General features: G+C 51.0%; 2 protein-coding genes across 3 annotated transcripts in view; one reads left to right on the forward strand and one right to left on the reverse strand.

Moving 5' to 3' along the window:
* Positions 1-20,805, forward strand: part of RALGPS1 (Ral GEF with PH domain and SH3 binding motif 1) — a 193,442-nt gene that overhangs the window by 91,113 nt on the left and 81,524 nt on the right. The gene's annotated exons all lie outside the window — the stretch shown is intronic.
* ANGPTL2 (angiopoietin like 2) overlaps positions 1-20,805 on the reverse strand; it is a 35,458-nt gene that overhangs the window by 2,672 nt on the left and 11,981 nt on the right. The window contains exons 2-4 of the mRNA XM_016210987.2: positions 17,014-17,879; positions 3,240-3,433; positions 1,408-1,678 (exon numbers count right to left, since the gene is read on the reverse strand). Coding sequence (XP_016066473.1) covers positions 1,408-1,678; positions 3,240-3,433; positions 17,014-17,830 — 1,282 coding nt within the window. The 5' untranslated portion in view covers positions 17,831-17,879. The remainder of the gene's footprint in view (positions 1-1,407; positions 1,679-3,239; positions 3,434-17,013; positions 17,880-20,805) is intronic.

A 20,805-nucleotide genomic window follows, 5' to 3' on the forward strand; every position in this document is an offset into this window, starting at 1 on the left:
TCAGCCCCTGCACTTCAGAGCCCCAGCAGCCCAGCTTTCTCAGCATGTTTCTCGGGTTCCTCTGGGCCATGCCTTGAGGCTACAAGGCCCAAGTGGCAGTGCTGCATTTGGAGAAAAGAGAGTCCTTGGCTAACAGCTAGCCTCCCATCTGCCCACAGAGGCCCCTCCTAAGCTTGCTCTGAGCACCTCTGGGGACCAGGAGCTCACCTCCTCACTGTCTACTGACTGTGCTGTGGGCCAGGCCTGACAGGTGGGCTCATAGAACAGTCTTCTCCGTGCTCCCCGTGATGGCTCTCAAGAATGCTGTACCAGCCCCTATGTTCCCAGGGCCTGACCAGCTCCGAGGGTCATCTTGCTTCCCTCCCACCAGTATGCCGGTGGAGGTCTCTACACGTCCCCTAATGTTGTGAGGATGGCCTGCTTGAGCGTGGCTGCCATGGGAACCTGGAGTGAGGACCTCCCTCCTCAGTATGCAGGCAGCAGAGCTTACCTGAAGTGCAGGTGGTTCCTGGGACAGTCCTCAAAGGGGAGGGCGTAGCCTTTGGACCAGGACTAAATGGGGAGCTGGGGCGGGAGGGGACCAGGTTTGCCCATGAGAACAGACAGCCTTGGCCTGGAGGCAGGTTAGCCCCTCAGGGAGGAGCTGCACCTTGCTGACCTGCCAGCCATCTAGGGCCTCAGCTCAAGAAATTGAGTGTGGGGCCTTGGGAGGCATTAACGGGGGCAGGGTAGGGGGGTGAGTACGCGCTTATAATTTTTTCCCTTGCTTTTTATTTTTTTTACTCTAATAAAGACTTCTTAGTAAAGACCTGGGTGTGAGGCATGTGACCTTGGACACACCACTTCACCTCTCTTGCCTAGTTTCTCTCGCTGGCGCCCTTGCAGCACCACATGAGCAGTGGGGCTAAAGCAATAACCATAGAGCCCACTGGGTCTAGCCCTGACTGCTGAATCTCAGACAAAGTACTTCTAACTTTCTCACCACCCTGCAAGGTAGGTATGGTCTTCACTTCCACATGTGGAGACTGAGGCCTAGAGATGCCCAAGGACACATGACTGGTAACAGGTGGGGCCAGCTTTGTATTCCAGGGCGTGTGGCCCGGAGTCCACAGGGATGTGCATTCCTGGCACTTGGTGCCTCAGGCAGAGAGGCGATGCGAGTGCACCCAGACTATTCATCAAGTATGTGATTTGTACATCTCTTTACCTTTACCTTTTGTAAATGCCACTCTTACCCAGCTTTGCAAAGGGGGTCTGTGTGCAGTGGGCGGAGGATTGGACCGAGGAGTGGACCTTCGAGGGCAGGGACAGGGTCAGGCAGCTGGGCCCTGGGATCTTCCCATTCTCAGGGCTTTGGTTGACCTCTTTTCTCTGCACTCCACCTGGGTTTGATGCCACTGGCCCTACCTGTGTAGACATCATGGTCTCTGTCCAGGGTGGTGAACTGCTTGCCGTTGTGCCAGGTGAAGGAGTCTCCAGCGTTGCCATGGTAGCGCCCCAGCCGCAGCTTGTAATACTCGCTCTCAGGTTCCAGGCGGAAGCTGGCATATTCTGCAAAGACCTTGCGGCCAGACCAGTCCTCCATGGTCACCAGCAGTTTGTAGTTGCCTTGGTTCGTCAGCCAGTAAATGTTCTCCAGGCCCAGCCAGTACTCGCCATCAATGTTCCCAAACCCTTGCTGGGGGAAACGCAGGAGAGCATTAGGAATATGCAGTGCCCTTGGCCGATGAGCCTGGCTCACATGCACAGCCCTGGACAGAGGGGCCTGGGCTCAAATCCCCACTGATCTGCTTGGCTGTGACTTGATGAGTCACTTTATCTTTCTGAGCCTCAGTCATGCATCATCAAGACCATGTAGAGAGTGCCTGCTTCGTGCTAGGCATTGTGTGTACACGGGGGATGCTATGTTCCTTCCCTACACAGCTGTGCAGGGATATAGGGGATGCGGTATATGGAGAGCCCGGCTTACAGCAGGCATGCAACAAGGGCTCCTTGGACAAGTCTCTGCCCTTCTCTGAGCTTCAGTTTCCTTCTCAGGAGTGGCTGTGTGAGAGGGTCATGCAAACTCTAAAGCACAGCCAGGGGTGAGCTGTGACAAGCATGTGCCACATCCACCTGGGCTCCCTCTTAGGTCTAAAACCCAGTGGCTTTTTTATTGTGTTTACATGTAGTTTGGGGAGTCCTCAGCTGAGTTGTGGCCACTGAAGTCTTGAAAATAGATGGATTCATTAATAATAATAGTAATAACAGTGTTTAATGCTGTACTGGTACTGTTATCAGAGCTTTACATAGAGTATTTTATTACTCCTCCTACGAGCTCTTAAGAGCTAGATGCTATCACTGTCCTCCCTAGAATGTGCGAACTACTAAAGTCCAGAGAGGCCAGTGTCACAGAGCGCTGGAGAGGTAGGATTTGAACCCAGAACCCAGTTTTACCATTGTGCTCTGCTGCCTGTGAGAAAGAGAATACAGAAAGGAGGAGGAAAGGGTGAGGGAGTGTCTTCAGGGACCACCCGTGAGGAGAAAGAGGAGAAGGCCAAGGTCAGGAGGTGGGTTGGAGGGCAGCCAGGACAGGAAGGGGCACAGCAGAGCCATAGGCAGTGGTCACTGCTCTGCCACCTGCCAGCTGAGTGAGTTATTTCACTTTTTCATCTGTAAACTGGGTCATTACCAGTATGTGCCTCCTAGGGCTGATGTGAGATGAAATGAGGTACTAAATGGAAGCACTCGGGTGGTGCCTGGCACGTGGTGGGCACCCAGTAAACCAAGCCGCTCTGGCTGTCCATAGCACCTCCTTGTTTAGAGGAGGGAAGGAGAGGTACCCTGAGTCCTAGCAGCCTTCCTACTGTGAGGATGAGATTCAACTCCCTGGGAACTGGGACTTGTCCCTCTGGGCTGTGTAAACACATCTTCCCCCAAGGAAGTCCCAGCTGGGAGTGAGCTGCTTCCCACACCCAGGCTGGAGTGAGGGGCCCTTTCACCCATCTGTGGGCTTTGTGGTTGGGACTCCGGTCTCTTGCCTCCCAGCAGTTGTGAATTGCGGGTGGGAAGGAGCCACTGGCCCTGGTGGGTCTGCAGAAATGGCCCTGTCAGTGTCCTTCTTGCTTCAGGTGTTTACTGTTTGGGCTGCACAGGCTCCAACAGGTCAGCAGGCACCTGCCTCTGAGTGGCTCCTTCACTGGTTCCTCCTTGAGGGGGATCTTTTTGTGGGCAGCACAGATAGGCCCTGAGGTCCTCACCTTGTATGTCTCCCAGTTCCTGAAGAAGTTGACAGAGCCGTCCAGGCGCCTCTGGATGACGGTCCAGCCCCCGGGGTCGTGCCGCTGGTCACACCACACCTGCATGAGACGGTTGGTGTTCTCCGGCTTCACCAGGTAGATGGAGCTGGTGTCGTGGCCATCCTCCAGGGCCTGCAGGCAGTCTCTCCATGGGCCTGGGGGCACAGACACACACATGTCACAGACTTCCCTGTTGCCTGTCACTAGGCCACTGAGTCACATTCACACACACACCCAGCTGCACTCTAAGCAGGCACAACCTCTGTGGCAGTTGCCCCCCTCATCCATGGTTTCCTTTTCCTCAGTCTCAATTACCCACGGTCAACCATGGTCTGAAAATATTAAATGGGAAATTCCTGAAATAAACAATTCATACGTTTTAGATTGTGAGCCGTTCTAAGTAGTGTGATGAAATCTCACACCCTCCCACTCTGACCCATCTGGTCTGCGAATCATCCCTTCGTCCAGCCTCTCCGTGCTGTTCACACTCCCCGCCTGCGAGTCACTCAGTAGCTGTCTCCATTATCAGATCGACTGTCGAGGTATCACAGTGCCGGTGTTCAACTCATCTTTATTTCACTTAACAATGGCCCCAAAGTGCAAGAGTAGTGAAGTTGCCAATTCAGATATGCCAAAGAGAAGCCGTAAAGTGTTTCCTTAAAGTGAAAATTCTCAACTTGTTAAGGAAAGAAAAAAAATTATATGCTGAGGTTGCTAAGATCTATGATAAGAATGAATGTTCTCTCTGTGAAACTGTGAAAAAGGAAAAAAAATCTGTGGTTTGCTGAGAAAGCACATTCATATAACTTTTATTATAGTATGTTATGATTGTTTTATTTTTAATTATTGTTAATCTCTTACTATGTCTAATTTATAAATTAAACTTTATCCTAGGTATGTATGTATAGAAAAAACATGTATGTATGGACGGCTGCAGTTTTTTAATTTCTGTGTAGTCACAGGGGCCCGAGCAGTGCCCTAAATTTGGCCATTTAGCCAGTGATTTCAAGATACTGCTGGGATTCAGACACTGGCCTCCAAACCTCTTTTGAGGGACCGAGTTCCCTTTCAGTTCAATCTGTGTAGTTTTCAAGGAAAGCTCACCGAGGGCCAAGTGCTTGGAGCTCACGCGTTCTGAGGTTGCTCTTCTGCAGGCAGCCCCGTGTCTAGGACACACTCCAGTCCATGGCTGTCTTCTGAAACTGAGACCAGATCATTCTGTGATCTTCTGTGACTTCACTGAGCTTGAGCCAGGAGCAGATGTCTCTTGGGTCCGAATAACTACTGCAGGTCTTTCCCTGTCCCTACTCCCATCTCCCCTGGCAGTTTCCTGTGTTTGGACATTGGTCCCATCAACAAGCACGGACAAACTTGAGTCACCACGGTCCAAATAAGCTGGCTTCTTCCTCTTTCATCTGCGAAGCTTGAGAAGGTTTTCAGGGCCTAGACATTGAACTATGTATTTTATTTTATTAGCTACGTATTTTAAAATAAATAACATCGCCATACTTTACTTCAGCTTCTCTTAATAGAAAGACATTATTCTTTCTATTAACCTGTATGTTTACTCAACAATTGGTTCCTGAGTCCAAGGCTGGGGACCACGTGCTGGCAGCAGGGGCCCGGGGCAGGGTGGGGCTGCCCTCACCAGCCTCCTCTGGACTTGTGCTCGGGGAATCTGGTCCTTCTCCCTCTGTGTGGGGGAGGGGATGGCTCCGGTGACAGGAGACTTCTCCAATTCCTTCCTGGCTGGTGGTAGGGCTTGATTAGGCCACACGTGATGGCAGAACAGGAAAAGTTTGGGTTTTTGGTCTTCGTTACGCATCTCAGGTGGGCTTTTCCTGAGCCCATGCAGCTGTGTTTGAGCAGCCTCCTTGGAACCTGGCAGGAAGGCAGGGGCCTGGCTCGCCCCTCTGTCCCCAGGGCCCAGAATAGCACAAGCAGGAAGGCTGGTGTGGATGCTGACAGGTAGCCCAGGAGGCAGGGACAGGCTCCTGACTCATGCACCTGCTCAGCAGCCCTGTCCCCTGCGAGGGGTGGGCAGCAGCCTGTGCACCGCCCAGCAGCGGGTGTGGTGTGAGCAGCTGCTCGCTTCTTCGCCATGCCCACCCCCACCCCTCCCCCCCACCCCCGTCGTGGGCAGGGCCGCCAGACCTCAGAAGGAGCATATGCGAAGGAGAGAAAGTTTTCGGTTGTGTTCGGCCCACAGTCCCGGGGTCCAAGGCAGAGAATGGGAGTCTGTCCCCAACAGCTGGAGCAGAGCCTGCAGTGGGCATGGGAGGCCTCCCAGCTCCTTCCCTACTCGGGCACAGAAGGGGCCATTTGCTGTGAATGCTGGTGCGGGGGCGCGGGGGGGACGACACACGGACCCAGCAGAGTAACACCCCCTGAAAGCCAGCAGCCAGCCAGGCCCTCGCTGCAAGACTGCCATGGAGTTCTCAGCAGGGAGGCAGCTTTGGAAAAGGTGCCATGTTGGGAGGCCTCGGAGGTCACGGGAGAGGCAGGTCAGCCTCATGGCGCCCAGAATTTGGGAAAAGCTCTAGATCCTCTATTCAGAAAAATCCATAGACTCACACAGTTTTGCTTGTAATTTCAGAAGGTAAATGGACCTCCAAACCCCTGTAAGAGAGTTCTGGCTGGAGTAGCAATAATAAAACACTCCTCCCGGCCAGCATATAGGGAGCATTTACCATGTGCCCTATCCATGTATTTACACACCCCATCCTCCCAACAGCATGGGGATGTTAGGTGACACCCCTGAGGTCACACAACTGGTGAGGGGCATATCCAGGATCTGAACTCAGGTGGTCTGGGTGGCCCAGAAACGACGCTCTATGGCTCTCTTCTTTTTCTCCAATCAGAGTGAACTACAGGGCAGGGAGGCCAGGTTGACCTATCTCCATGTCCCTAAGACTATTTTTAATCTTTGCTAGTCAGCCAGGTTAAAAAAAATAAAAATTTACACTTCTTCTTTGTCAAGGTGTTAAACCTTTAAAAAATACCTTTATTGGTGATTTGTTTTTCTTCTATGCTTACCTTTTGGTGTCCTTTGCCTATTTTTCAACTATTTTAGTATATTTTATGATGTGGAATAAGTTTTCCCTTCCTTTCAATTTTTTTCTAAAGATTTTTTAAAAAAATTTATTTTAGAGAGAGGAAAGGAAAGGGAGGGAAAGAGAGAGAAACATCAATGTGAGAGAGAAACATCTATTTGTTGCCTCTCACACCTGCTCCGAACAGGGATCGAACCCACAACCTGGGCATGTGTCCTGACCAGGAGTCGAACCTCGACCCTTCAGTATACTGGACGGCATTCCAATCAACAGCTCGACAGGGCTCCTTTTTTAAAGGCAAATCTGGCAATTCTTTCCTTTAAGGCTTTTAGGTATGGCATGCTTTCTAAAATCATGGAGTAGGTACAAAATGGTGTACAAGTGTTTAAAATTTTCTGCCGTTAACAAAAACGAACAGAAAACTCCATGTCTCCTGTGTCCTGCATTTCCCATGATACCCAGGACCCATTAGCTTCCATCAATAACCACATTTCCCAACAGTTTTCTCTCAGGAACCCCTGCAGAGCTCTAGCAAATCTCTTGCATTCAAACATTCCCTTTTCCTTTGACAAAGGTCAGAAAATTAAATGATGAATGAAAACTAGTCAGAAAAATACTTAGCACTGAAGAATTGGCAAACAATCAAGTAGCAGAAGATAGCGGCAGTGAGGTTGTTGTGTGGCTCCATTAAGATGGCCAGGTCAGAGCATCGAACTTTGATGGGAAATCTGTTACATATATAGGTGTAGCTGTGGAGGGCCAGGTGAGGTGTCCGCTGAAGACTTTATGGAGGGAGTGTGGGACTGGGGATAGGACCCCCAACTCAGAGTCAGGAGCCCTCAACTCAAATCTTGGCCTCGTCTCCTCACATTGGGACTTTGGACCGGTCCTCGAGCTTCAACTTCTTATTCTGTAAACGGGGTGTGGCGGGGGAAGAACCCTACCTCTTCTGAGGGTCTCACGGACACAGGAGCACCCAGCACAAGGCAGCCAGGGCAGGTGCCGGTGGGAATTCTCTCTTCCATTCCTCCCTCTGATAAATGAGAGCTGACAGTTTAGAAGTTGTCCACTGCCCACCTCCCCACCCCCACACAAATAAGTTAACTCTGTCTGCTTTTGAATTTCTGAGACTAAATGTGAAATTATGTACTGAGAGATGTTTTCCATAAAGGCATATTTTAAAAGCCAGAACTTCAGTGGAAAGGGCCACAAAGATACATTGAGATGAAGAGTGGAAATCTTTTTGTCAATGAAACTGCATTTTCAGTGTGCATGGGCAGAGCTCTCCCTTTGGAACAGTGCAGAATGCCCGGGCAGTATTTCCCTTGGCTCCCCTTCTGAAAGGGCAGCGGTGCCCAGAGCGCCAGGCCAACACTAACTCAGCAGCACCCGGGCTCCGAGTGGGGCGAGGGCCCCAACCTCATCCCTATAAATACCATATTTACAGTCCCGGTGGAGCTGCAGCTGGGACGGTGCACATGAAGGGAAGTGCAGCCGCCATGGCCTTGCTGAGTTTGCATGTTTCCCGAGAGGCGCAGGGTGTGGAAAGTACACAGAATGTGGGGTCTGGAGGCCTCAGGGACAAGGAAGGTGGCAATGGGAGCACAAAGCATACAGGCCTTGGGCCCCCAAACCCCAGTGTCAAATTTGGTAAGTGTGGCGGTGATCAGGTTGGGCGCCAAAGTCCCTTCCCTGCTTCCCTCCCTTCTCCTGGCTGGGGCTCTTGACAGAAGAGGGGTCAGGCACACAGGAATGTAGCCGCCCAGGAAGCCAGGAACCACAATGATGGCGGATCCAGGGCATGCTGTCCCCAGGGCAGGGCCTGTCTGGTGAAGCAGAGTGGGACCTGCAGCCAGGCCAGACCTATGTGTAGCTTCATAGTCCCAGCTTCCTCCCAGGCCCCAGTGGAGAAACAGGCTCACCAACTGCATCAGCTTTCAGTGTAGTAACTCCTACTAGGGAAACATGGCCTCATGAATATCTGACCAAGTTGACTGGAAGCGTCCCCTGAGGCCAGCAGCTAAGAAGTGGTAGACAGCTGGGCCTGTGTGGGCAGGAGTGATGCCTCGTCTCCCTGGCTGTGCCTGAGGCGAGTGGGAGGAGCAGAGTCCTTCCCAGCCATGAGCTGGACTAGGCCACGTGGCTGGCCAGCAGCTTGATGGGCCTTTTTACCCACCATGCCCCGGTCTCTGGATTTGACCACCTGAGGCCATGTGTAGGCCCCCGTGGCCTGTGGGAGATGTTGTAGGGAGGTTTTAGTTCATATGTGGGCACCGGGGAGAGGCTTCTCTGATATCACCAAGACACACGGCTTTGGCGTGAGAATTGGATGCTGTTTTCAATTATTCCCACTAATGGTCTCTCTCCAAAAAGTCTTCTTGCCACTCCCTGAAATGTTTCTCTAACAGGAGAAATGACTAGTTGTTGAAACTGGATTTGGAATTTTCTAGCCACCTATCTGAGAGCTGGGGTGTGTGGAATGCTTAGGTGCGAGTTCCGGCCTAGCCAGCTGCAGGAGTCCTGGGCGTCCCATGTCGGGGCAGGAGAGCAGACCCCAGGAGGGGATGGAGTCATCCATTATAGATACTGCTCAGGACAGCTGGTGTGTTCCCAAAGGCACCTCAAGTTCAGGTTCCTGCAGGGCTGACGTTATGAACATTATTTCTGTCTTACTGGGGAAAGGGTCCAAATGGTTGTGCCTGCTGTTCAGGCTATTTCATGTGCCCTCAGACGATGGGCATGGGGCATGGGGCTGACGAGCTTTTCAGGAGTTTATGAAAGTGTTCGAGGCCTAAGAAAATCTATTATCTCTAAAATATGAAAAGAGAACTACAGAATCAAAATTTATAAGCATATAATTAAATTTCTGCAAAGTTTGACATCTTGTCAAATCTGTTAATTGTTAAATTTAGTCTTCATTAAAATGTTATTACCTTTGAAAACAATTTGTAGGTAGATTTTTCTCACTTCCCAAGAATTCCTGAACATGCCTGATGTTTGCCGAGAAATCAGAGCCAACCATAAATTAACTTGTTACTCTTGACCAAATAATTTCCAAAGCAAAATTATTAAAACCCTTTCAGAATTCTAGCAGTAAAAATTGCAGGAGATGTGTGAGATGGGTGCATTTCCATGCATCGAATACACTCTGAGGCCTCCCAATAAGAACTCGGAGGGCCCATGAAGAGCTTACAGGGGACCTGCTCCTGCCTGTTTGACCTCAGGATAAGCAGACATTGCAGTGTTGCTTCCCAAAGAACACTTAGGAAAACATTGTGCCCATTCCTTGGTTTCCATCAATACCTGGGGCAGGAGGAGAAACAAGGACTTGAAAGCAATTTTAAAAAAAAGGTTAGATAAGGAGGGGCAGTGGTGGGCTCCCTGAGTGCAGAGGAGAGCAACTCACTGTGGCTCCCCAGGACTAGAGGGAAGAGAGCCCAAGGCTCCCCGGGTGCAGGGGTCAGTGGTGCTGAGGCTGCTCGGGTCAGGGAGGCGGCAGCACCCTGAGGCTGCCTGGGTGCAATGATGAAGACGACCAGGGCCCAGCGCTGAGCCTGGTCTTCCTGATCTCTTGGTGGTCGCTGGCAGTGGTTCTGAGAACATCTGCAAGGCCCTTGGCCCTCTCATCCCCTCCTCCAGGAATTCTCCCCCAATCCCCGAAGAGTTACTTATCCTCATCGGGGTTCCCATAATGTCTTACATGTTTATCTCGACTGGGACATAGTAAGAATGACGATTACTGTGTATCTAGGGCCTTCACATGCTCTTCATCGCATCCTCACAAGTCCCTGCAACAGTGAGGAAACTGAGGCTTCAGGCAGAATAAGTGGACGCTCTGGGATTGGAACTCAGCTCTGCCTTCTGAGCCCTGGCTCTTCCTGCCGCACTGAGCCGTGGCTGTCCCGCTGTATTAGGGCTGCTGGGGATCTGTCTGCCCACCAGACTGCGGGCTCCTCTGGGGCAAGAGCCTTCCCAGGGGAGCGATCACGTGCTGATCCTCACAGCCTCGGCTCCTCGTACCTTCTCCCGCCTCCCGTTTTCTCACCACCGTCAGCTGCAATCCCTTTGTCATCTTCACTCTGTTCTTTTCAGTTTGAGGACCAATAATAATAATTCCATCTGGAAACAGGGACCCCACAGCAGGGGTAATCAGGCTGCAGACCAAACCGTGCGAAAGGAGACCTTTGCTCTGGGGAAGTGTGGGCAGCATGTGGTGGGAAGTTAACACATGAATTTTTTGTTCTTTTGGATGTCACTCTAGCATACCACTTAATTTCAACATTTAGAAATTTAATAAAGAAGACTTATATTTGTCACTTAAACTAAAAGTTTTTAGCAAAATTACTTTCTGTATGTATAGTAATTTTAACTTAAATTATTATATCCAAAAAAATCTATTAAGGGGAAATCATTTATTCATTAAAATAAAGAATGCCATAAAACCCCTCTGGGTCCTGTAGCTCCAGTGGCTCATCTTGGGGTACAGGGCCAGGATCATCAGGCTTATTTCTCATGCTCTGCCTCCAGATTCATCGCAGGGGCTCAAGCTGTGGCAGCTCTGCTGCCGAGAGTGTAGGAGGGACTGTCTCTCGTGTCCCCGTAAGCAGTCTCTGCTGCCTGCGTCCTTCCTTGGTCCTGATAGAGGCCACTGGGAAGTACATGTTGTTACTTTCACAGCAGTACACTGCCCACCGCACTCAGCAAACCTGCCCAACTTCGTTTAGACCCTGTAGGAGGATGCTAACTCAGTTCTGCCTTCCTTATCATTTTTCCTGGGAGAGCATCTCAGGGATACGATACAGTCTACTGCATAAATTCACTACAGCAATCCCTTTGTGTGACCAGTGAGCTGGCCACAGATGCCTGAGCTCCAGGATTTTCTAGATAACTTTCAGTTTGCCAAGTGCCAAACTCTTGCGATTTCCTGGCCACGGGATGCCAGATCACCACTTTTAACAGTAACAAGCTGATAGTTTATCTCCTGGAGCTGTAAATAGCCTGAGCACTTAGCCAAATATTTTCCTTGGAAAATGTCTACGTCATAGAGGAAGAGCTTGCCATCACTTTCAAAGGCTCTCTGTGACCTGGTCCCAAAGGTGGCCCATGAGGGGAAAAGAGAAAGCAAAGCTAGAGGGCAGATGACCCAGCTCAAACTGGAGTGGCTTTTGTTTACGAAGAAGCTAGCAAAGAATGCTTTTTGAAATATCACTGGATTACGTAGTTCGTAATGAATTTGGGAATCTTACTTCGTTCAACAACATTTCAGAAACGAGACAACAGAGTGCAGCAAACAGCACGAGCTCTGGAGGCATGAGAGCTGGGCTGGGTTTTCTCTCAGTCTCTGTGACCTGAAATGCCAGTCAGTGGTGGCTAGAGTCCCCCCTCACCATCCTCACAGATCCCAGATGAGTCTCCCGCTCCCCACAGTGCTTCAGGCTTGGAAGCCGAGGCGACTAGAGCCGGTCTGCACACCTGACCAGCTTTCCACCTGGATTGACGGTTGCTTGACCTCCAGAAGGAACGGAAGCCACAGTGCGATACATCTCATTCTCTATTTTAAAACATGGCACAGTACTAGGGAACCACAACCTAATGTACTTTTTCCCCACCTCATAGGGGAGAATAAAATTAAAGGAAATAAATCCATCTAGGAAAACACTTGTTCAAGTTGCCCACACCTCCCTGGCCTGGACCGTCTGTTGTGAGGGACAGGCCATTTCTGTGTCATTAGTGAGACAGCATGGCTGCCTCCTAATGTGGCTCAATGAGAAGATCAGAACTGATTTTTATATATTTAGAGTTAACATATTTAAAGAAAGAACTAGCTAAGCTATATGTTGGAATGCTGAGATGCAACCCTAGAGAATTTGTCCAGATTTGAAACAAATTAAAGGTCAAATTTATCTACAGCTTCAGTTGGTCCATTTATCAGAAGTCAGGTGCATATTATGTTTTCTGTGGGAGAGCTCAGTTGTTTTAGACACTCTGTAGTGTGATGCTAACTTCTTTCTCTTTCTTTCTTTTTCTTTCTTTCTTTCTTTCTTTCTTTCTTTCTTTCTTTCTTTCTTTCTTTCTTTCTTTCTTTCTCTCTCTCTCTCTCTCTCTCTCTCTCTCTCTCTCTCTCTCTCTCTCCTCCCTCCCTCCCTCCCTCCCTCCCTCCCTCCCTCCCCCTCTCTGTCTTTCTTTCTTTCGTCTCTCCCCTCCCTCCCTCTCTCCCTCCCTCTTTGGCAGCATTGCAGGATTACGATACAGTCTACTCCATCAATTTACCACAACAGCCCCCTTCTTTGTGACTAGTGAGCTGGCCACAGAGAGTTGGTTCAGTTGTTTCCTCCTAGGCCTGAGCGAGGAGGCAACATTGTATCTGTGGGTTCACAGTAACGTGTCTCCCGTTACTAGAAACATCAAAGTTCTAATAACAAATCCGCAGCCGTTGTTCCCAGAGCTCTTTTATAAGGAGCTGGTTGGAACCTTGTATATGAAAGAGTGATAGAGGGTCAGGTCCCAGGCAGCTGGCACCTGGGGCTGAGTCAAGCATTTATAGAGTGATTTTCATGCCAGTTCCCCTCCAGCCTTTCCATGGAAATGAGCAGTATCCCAGAGTGGTTAAGACAGACTTGGGCTTGAGCCTTGGCTGAGCTACTTAGTAGCTGTGTAATCTTGGCTAAATTACTTAATCTCTGAACCTCAGGATCCTAGATCAGCGATTTCAACCTTTTCATCTCATGCACACATAAACTAATTACTAAAATCCTGCAACACACCAAAAAATATATTTTCTGCCAATCTGACAAAAAAGGTATAATTTCTGTTCATTCACACCGGAGAGCTATTGAGTTGGCTGTTGTCATTTTTTATTTGACACTAAGGGAAAAGAGGTCAGTGCCTCTCACTAAATAGTCAGGTATTGCATGTTTTAAAAATTCTTGAGGCACACCGGTTGAATATTGCTGTCCTGGATGTTAGAAGTCCAGAGAACAATCTTGGCTCTGCCACTGACAGGTTCTGGGACCGGAAGGCTGTGCCAGGGGATCTGAGAGGCCCCTAACACGCTCTAATATTTTATGATTTTATGGCCCCTTCTGATTCCATTGTGAAACAAGCAGCTGGCTATGTTCTCTTTCTCCAGAGACAAAACAGCTAGAAATGCTTACAACTTTTGGTTTTTCAAAGATTCGTTTCAGACAAGGCCTCACTGTGGCAGCTGGTGGTAGCACTGCCTTCTTTCCTGACCAGTGTCTAGGAGGGGCGCTGTGGCGGGAGGGCTGCGCCTGGGCTGAGCTGAGGAGTGGTGTCCCAGGCTTCCCAGACCCATCTTGAGAGAAGGCCAGAGCTGAGGCCTTCCCTTTGCCTCTTGGAGGGTGAGCCCTGCAGCCTTCCTCTTCTGTAGACCTGATTGACGTGTTTGTGTGTGTGTGTGCCAAAGAGACACCCAGCTGGAGGAGGAGGTGGGGGGGGAGGTGCGAGTAGGAGAAAGCGTGGAGAGGAGGAGAGGGGGGAAGGGCAGTGGCAGCAGGACCCTGAGGAGAGAGGGCCACTGGCAGGGCCATTTGGCCCAGGCTTTATCCCAAGCATCATCCTAACCTAAATGCCCCCAGGTTTAGCCAAACCTGAGAGACGGGACAAAACCCAAGTGATATGCCAGGGAAGCTAGAAGCCGCGGGGTCTCCCTCACTAGGGCTCTGAGGTCCTGGGCCTGGCCAGGGGCCAGCCTGGCTGGGAACAAGCTGGAAAGTGCCACTTCAGATAAGCGGCCACTGCTCTCTCAGTCCCTTGAGGAAGGGCGTGCTGCAGGCTGAGCAGCCTAGACAATGAGGAAAAGAGTGGATGGCTCCGAGGTTGTTGCCAATGAAAGAAAAGCTTAGAAGCTGCCAGAGCTTGAGTGCAAAGGTGTATAATTGCAAAGGTGTTTCTGGCTGAGTGATGTCCCCAGGCACAAAGAATCTGTTGGGCAAGAGCATAGAAGAGGTTTTGTTTTCCAGGACCAGAACCTGCCCCCTAGCTCTCCAAACAGGCCTGATAAGTGCTCTCTGCTCATTGGCCCAGAGAGCACATATGTGTTTTCCTCTCAGTTTCCAACACCAGGAAAGGGAAGGGCCAGTCCCCAGCTATGCTCACCATGGTTCTGTCTGCCCGTTCAGCTTCCACAGCCAGGTGCTCACTCTCAGCTGGTGATGCCTGGTGTGGGAGCTGGCTCAGTGGTCAGATGGGACATAAGGAATCTGTTACTAACAATCGGTACCAACATTTGGGAGGGCTTTACTTAAAAAAAAAAAAAGTACATTATAGTGCATTTAATTTTTCACCATAATAAAATCCTGCCATTCCCTGCCGTGCAGGTGTGCTTTCCCAAGTGGGAGAGGAAGGGCTGGGTGCAGGCAGGAGCCTTGGGCTGCACAAGCCCACGCTGACTGTGAACGTGAAGCAGCAGGGGATCTGAACCATTCCAGGTGCCAGGAGTAGGGTGTGCGCCTGGGTCTTTGCACGGACTCATCTGCATCAAGGACCCACTAGTAACTGTGTTTCCTAACTCCCAAGTCCACCTGGTAAACTCCTACACAAATCCCTGAAGATAAACACTGAAGTCCCTTCTACTCCAGGCAGACTCAGCCGTGCCACCTAGTGTTCCTGCAGCACTCACATGCCCCTCTAAGGGTTTCGGAGCACAGAGAGGGGCTCTGCCATTATTGGCTGCCCCATGGACGTAATATCACACATGCGCGACTGCATCAAGTTTCCACAACAAGCCCTGCGATATTATGCTCTTGTCCCCACTTTACAGAGGAGAAAATTGAGGCTCAGAATTAAGTAACTTCCTCATGACCAAACAGCTAACAAGGGGTGGATGCAAACCTAGGTCTTTATTCCTACACTGTATACCTGTCAGCTCAGTTCAGGCTCAGCAATTATCCTGACATTATTGAGTCAGAAACCAGAGATGCTTCGGCGAGAAGAGATGTGTTTGTTATCCATTGAGGTCAGCCTGCCTCACATCAGGATTATAACAACATTTAGCCGAGCCTTTATTTGGTGCCCAAAGGGCATGTTTTACCCTGTGGGTATTCTCTCAAGATGTATTAGCGTGCTCTGCCCTCTCTATTGGAGCTTCTGATTTAAAACAGACACATGTACAGTTGAGCATGTGTCTGTCTGTAGACCACAGATCAGCTGTAGGATGTAAGAGCTAAAAAGGAACCATTTACTTATTTCAATCTCCTTGTTTTAAGATGAAGAGACCAAGAGCAAAGGAGACTCATAGCTACCATGACTGAAACTACCATGGACCCAGCACTGTGCTAGACACATTTTTTTGCGCTATTTTATTTAATCCTCAGGCAGGCACGATTTTAATCTATCCCCACTGACAGATGAAGAAACTGAGGCTCTGCAGGGTGAAGTGACTTGCTTACTGTCCCAGAGCTCATCACTGGGGGAACCAGAGTTTGAGTCCAGGTGAGTCTGCTCCAAAGCGTATGTTCCCAACCTGCACACCCAGTAGAGGGCTTTCCTGCAAGGTGCTGAGGGCAGACGCTCTGCCCCACTACCCTGTAGACCTGCAGGCAGTGCTGTCCTTGTGTTCTGCACAGGCCAACCCCCTGTACTCAGGTTCAGCCCCTCTCTGGAATTAGCACGAAGCTGCTCTTCCCAGTAGTAGTGGTTATTTTCAGAAGTGTGAAGTAAGTGTAAAATAGGATAGTTTCAGTAAAAATATCTCCCGGCTTATACAGTGAAGTGGCACCAGAGTCACTGACTTTGAGCAGATATGTGGGTAGTTTTTGCCAAGATGAATTTAATTCTCATATGATAGCCATTTGGAGAGGTCACAGGGTCCTAGGTGAATGGAAGGCTGAACTGCAGGGAGCTGGGCTTTCCTCCCAGAGTGAGGATGCCCCAAGTTCTAGAGCACAGAGGAGTCAGCCCTGGGTTTAAAGTGAAAGGCCTGAAGCCACGTCCAGCCTGAGGGTCCTAACCCTGTGAGCAAGGGTTATCCTCCCTCTTTATCTTCCACAGGAGCTGCAGGGGTTAATGATGTAATATACACGAAAGTGCCCATCGCCAATATCTTGGTCAAGCTTCAAAATTTACCTGCAACTCCATCCCCCCCCCTAATGATTTTCTGAGAATTACTGTATTTTAAGATGAAATGTGCATTTAAGTCTATGGCATCATCATTGAAAATTCTGGACAGCAGCAGGCTCCAGCAAGTAATCCTTCCTACCCCCCAGCCCCTACAGTGTGTTTCTCATGCTTTTAACGTGAACACACTTTTTCCTCTGGCCTGTTGTTCCTTTAGTGGGCATTTACCAAATGCCAGTTCTGTGCCAGGCACGGTACAAGAGCTCACAGGCAAGACATCCTACTTGCCAACACAGCACCTAATGCAGAGCCCAGAAAGCTATGGGTTTGGTTTCTTTCCTGTCAGAAGCCAGAGGGCACTTGTTCTGTCCTGAGACACCCCCTGCTTCCTCGTTCTACCTTGGAGCATCCATCTAAGAAATGGGGTCCCCCTTGGATCCCACCGGCTCCAGCGGCTTGACCCAAGGGGTTGCTGGGGGATCGTGCTGGTCTGTTGGCCCAGCTTCAAACTGCTGAGGCTTTTCTCCAACTCTTGGCCACAGCCAAGGGAAGCCTGGTGCCAGGCTCTGAGGCCCGGATGGAGCAGGCTGCCGGAAGGCACTTACCCGATGGCTTGTCTGTGGAGGATGGGAGGTTGGTGAGGGTGGGCATGGTGGGCAGGGGGGGCGGCAGCACCTTCAGGTTCTGATCACTCTGGATCTCATTGGTGGAGAACTGATTGATGATGCGGTTGTAGGGGGACGGCTGGTAGATCTGGGGCGGAGTGGCAGGGGGCGGCTGGGGCATAGGTCTGGCTGCGGGCACCCGCTGGCAGTGCTCCTCAAGCTGTGCGATTATCTCCGATTGGTTGTGGGCCAGCGTGGCCAGGTGCTGGTACTTGTGCTCTAGGTCCTTGTATTTGCTGGCCAGCTGCAGCATGTCGGCCGTCTGGTTAAGGATCCGGTTCTCCAGCTGGGAGAGCTCCAGTGCGTTGTCCCGCTTGCGGATGATCTCATGTAGGAGCTGCATGTAGAGCTGCGTGACCCGCGAGTTCATGTTGCGGCTCTCCTTGCGCAGCAGCTTCACCTCGCTCACGATGCCACCGTCCACCTCCACCAGCTGCTGCAGTGTCTCAATCTGCCTCTTCTGCTTGAGCAGCTCGTTGTTGAGCAGCTCCAGCTCCTGCTTGTGCACACGGTTCTCCAGGAGCACCTCGGGCTCCTTGGAGTTGACACAGATGGCACCTGTGACCCGTTGCTGAGGCACGATGAAGGTGTAGGTGCACTTGTCCGGGGACTCACCAGCCCGCTTGTACCTGTTCAGGTAAATGAACTCGCTCGGTGAGCCCTCCTCAGTGCCCTCCAAACCATCCTTCTGGCCGGTGGCAGCTCCCGAGGCAGCCAGCAGTCCCAGCCACCAGCACGTCACACACAGCGCCCTCATGGTCCTTGCAAAATGGTGGTTTTTCTTTGCGAACAGAGCCTATGAAAACCTGAAAGTAAACAGAAGGGGAGACTCAGTAACAGTCCTGTCACTGCCAGTGGCCTGTGCCATAAATGAGCTCAGCCTTCTCACCAGGCTGATCTTTCCAAAAACGCAGCTCCAGGAGGTAGCCCTTCTGGAAGCAGCAGCAGGAGACAGGCGGGCCCCAGCAGAGATAGAAAGGAAAATGGAGGAGACCGGGGCGCCTGAAGGCAGGAGGCCACAGCCCTGCTGCTCCGGGGCCTGGCTCCAGTGCCCACAGCCCGAGAGCCTCATGAGGGCAGCTTGGAGCCGGGAGGGAGGTGGAGGAGGGCTGTCCTAGCGCCTTCTCCTCTGCCTCATACTCCTCAGACCAGTAAGCCTCCCCATTCTACGTGGTCATAACCCCCTGGGCTTTCCCCTTCTACATGATCACAGTTTTGAGGAACTGGAATTCTTTGCGATGCCTTCTGCTGGACTCCGTGTTTCACGAGGGCAGGCACTGTGTCCGATTCAGGCCCGTGTCCCGACCTGCGGCACTACGTGAGCTTTCAGCAAGTATTTGTTAAAGGAGTGAATTGCTAGCTACAGTATGGAATGTGTTCAGTTTCTAGCGGACAGTGTGAATGGAAGGATGTGTCCAGTCCCGTGGCCTTCGTCTGTGGGTTAGCCAGACTGCGGAGCCCAAACAGGAACAAACAGCCGAGCTCCTAGAGATCCAAATATTTGCCACAGCCCGTCACCGCATGGGTCCCAGTCACTGCAACATGATTGAACCAGGCGGGAGCAGCAAACAGGCATGTGTCTTTCGGAGTTGTTTCAGTTCTACCCTTGGACCGTTCATACCTTCCCCTGACATCCACTGAACATCTGTGGTGTGCCAGTCAGTGTGGCGGCCGCTGGAGACACCACTGCCAGCAGGACCGAGCCTCCCGCCGCCCTCGCGGGGTTACCCGCCACGTCACAGTCTCGTAAGTGCCGGGAAGGGAGGTAGCGTCTGCCCTGAAAGAGCGTATTGGGGAGCTGACCTTATTGGAGGGGTCAGGAAAGCTTCCCTGAGAAAGTGACCTATATGCTGACCCCTGGGGATGAGTTAGGAGTCAGGCCAAGAGGGAGGGGACAGACATGCGCGGATCCCTCCTCTTGTGTACTCGAGGACATTGCCCCAGGAGCTTTCCCCCGTTTCTCCCATATGACCACATTTTTCCAACAATCATGCTGTTTCCCTCAACTTAAAGAGTACCCTCTCTTGACCTCACATCCCCTCTCCAGCCACTGTTCCATTTCTCCGCTCCCCTTTTTAGCAAAGCCCTTCATACAGTTTCCTGTACTCAGTCTTTCCAGAGAGCCCCTCTCTCCCTGTTCTTTCGTGAACTTCCTCCCGTCAGGTCTGCCCCCCCACTCCACATGCTCTACACAGGATCACCAGGGGCCTCACTGGCCACACCAAATGCCCAGTTCTCGGTCCTCATTAATACTTCACCTCTGAGCGCCATGGGACGTGGCGCTCACTCCCTTCTCGGCTCCTTCCCCGAGCACCGCTCTCCTCCCACCTCACTGGATGCCTCCTCTTTGCTGCTTCACCTCCTGCTCCTGTGCTGGGGCTGAGCTTGGGCCCCTCCCTACCCTACCCGTGGTGGTCTCATCCAGGCTTGTGGCTCTAATTACCTTCAAGCGTCGATTGTTATGCCCACATTTATTTCTCCAGCCTAGACCTCACCCTTTGACTCCAGAGTCATATATCCAAATAAGACTCACATTCCCACTTGACTCTCTGCTAGGCACCTCGAACTAACGTATCCAGAAGTGAACTCCTGGTGTTCCCCATAGCTCCACCCCAGCCTGTTCACCCGTCTTTCCTATGTTGGTAAATGGCAACTCCATTCTCCTGGTTGCTCAGGCCAATAGCCTGAGCATCCTTGAAGTCATCCTTTCTTTCTCTCATACCCCACATATAATTCACCACCACATTATACTAGCAGTATCCTGGAAATATTCCCTGAATCCTACTGCTCTCCCACCTCTCCTGTGCCTGGCACAGCCCACCTCCACCTCTCACTCCAACCTAACTGGCCTCCCTGCTCCTTCACTTGCCCACCATGGCCTGTCCTCATCCCAGCAGCCAGAGTGATCCTTCTAAAAAAGTAAGATTGGGTCACTCTTCTACTCAAAAGCCTCTCGTGGCTGCTCTCGTCTCGGTCTCTAGGGCCCTCCTGATTTCGCCCCGCTTCCTCCCTGACCTCATCTCTGACTCCTCCCATCCTCACTCACGCTGCTCCAGCTGCAGTCCTCCTGGATGTTCCTCAAGCTCCCCAAGCACACTTATGACTCAGGGCCTTTGCACCTGCTGTTCCCTGTCTGCAACACTTTCCTCATTGCTCGCTACTTTGCTTCTTTCAGGTCTTTGCTGAAATATCACCTTCCAGGTGAGGCTTTCCCTGCTTACTTAAAACTGTGATCTCACCACCTTTCCCCTCAGATGTCCTCATCACTATCAGACATATAGTGAGTGTCTCCTACCCTACTCCTATGAATGTAAGCTCTGTTGGGGGGGAGGGGAGGTGTCTGTTTTGGTCACTGCTCCATTCTCATAGCTCGTGGCCTGGAATACTAGGAGCGCAATAAGTATTTGTGGACTGAAAGAAAAGACACGCCCATCAGCAGCTGCAGGCAGTGGAGTGCTGTGGTGGGGACATGCAAGTGGGCAGGGAAGTGACTGCCTGGTGGGGAGGGAGCTACACAGAAAGCCATTTATTATATTTATTCATAACTTTCATAACACCCATGAAAAGTGCCCACTAGGTACCTGACCCTGCATGATACATTTTGCACGTGTTTTCTATTTTATCCAATTCTCACAATGTCTTTTTAAGGTTGGTACTATTGTTATATTCATTTTACAGGTGAGGAAGCCGAGACTCAGAGAGGCTAAGTGACTTGCCTAAGATCACACTGGC

Source organism: Miniopterus natalensis, chromosome 12 (genome assembly GCF_054644295.1).
Source record: "Miniopterus natalensis isolate mMinNat1 chromosome 12, mMinNat1.hap1, whole genome shotgun sequence".
Taxonomy (NCBI): domain Eukaryota; kingdom Metazoa; phylum Chordata; class Mammalia; order Chiroptera; family Miniopteridae; genus Miniopterus; species Miniopterus natalensis.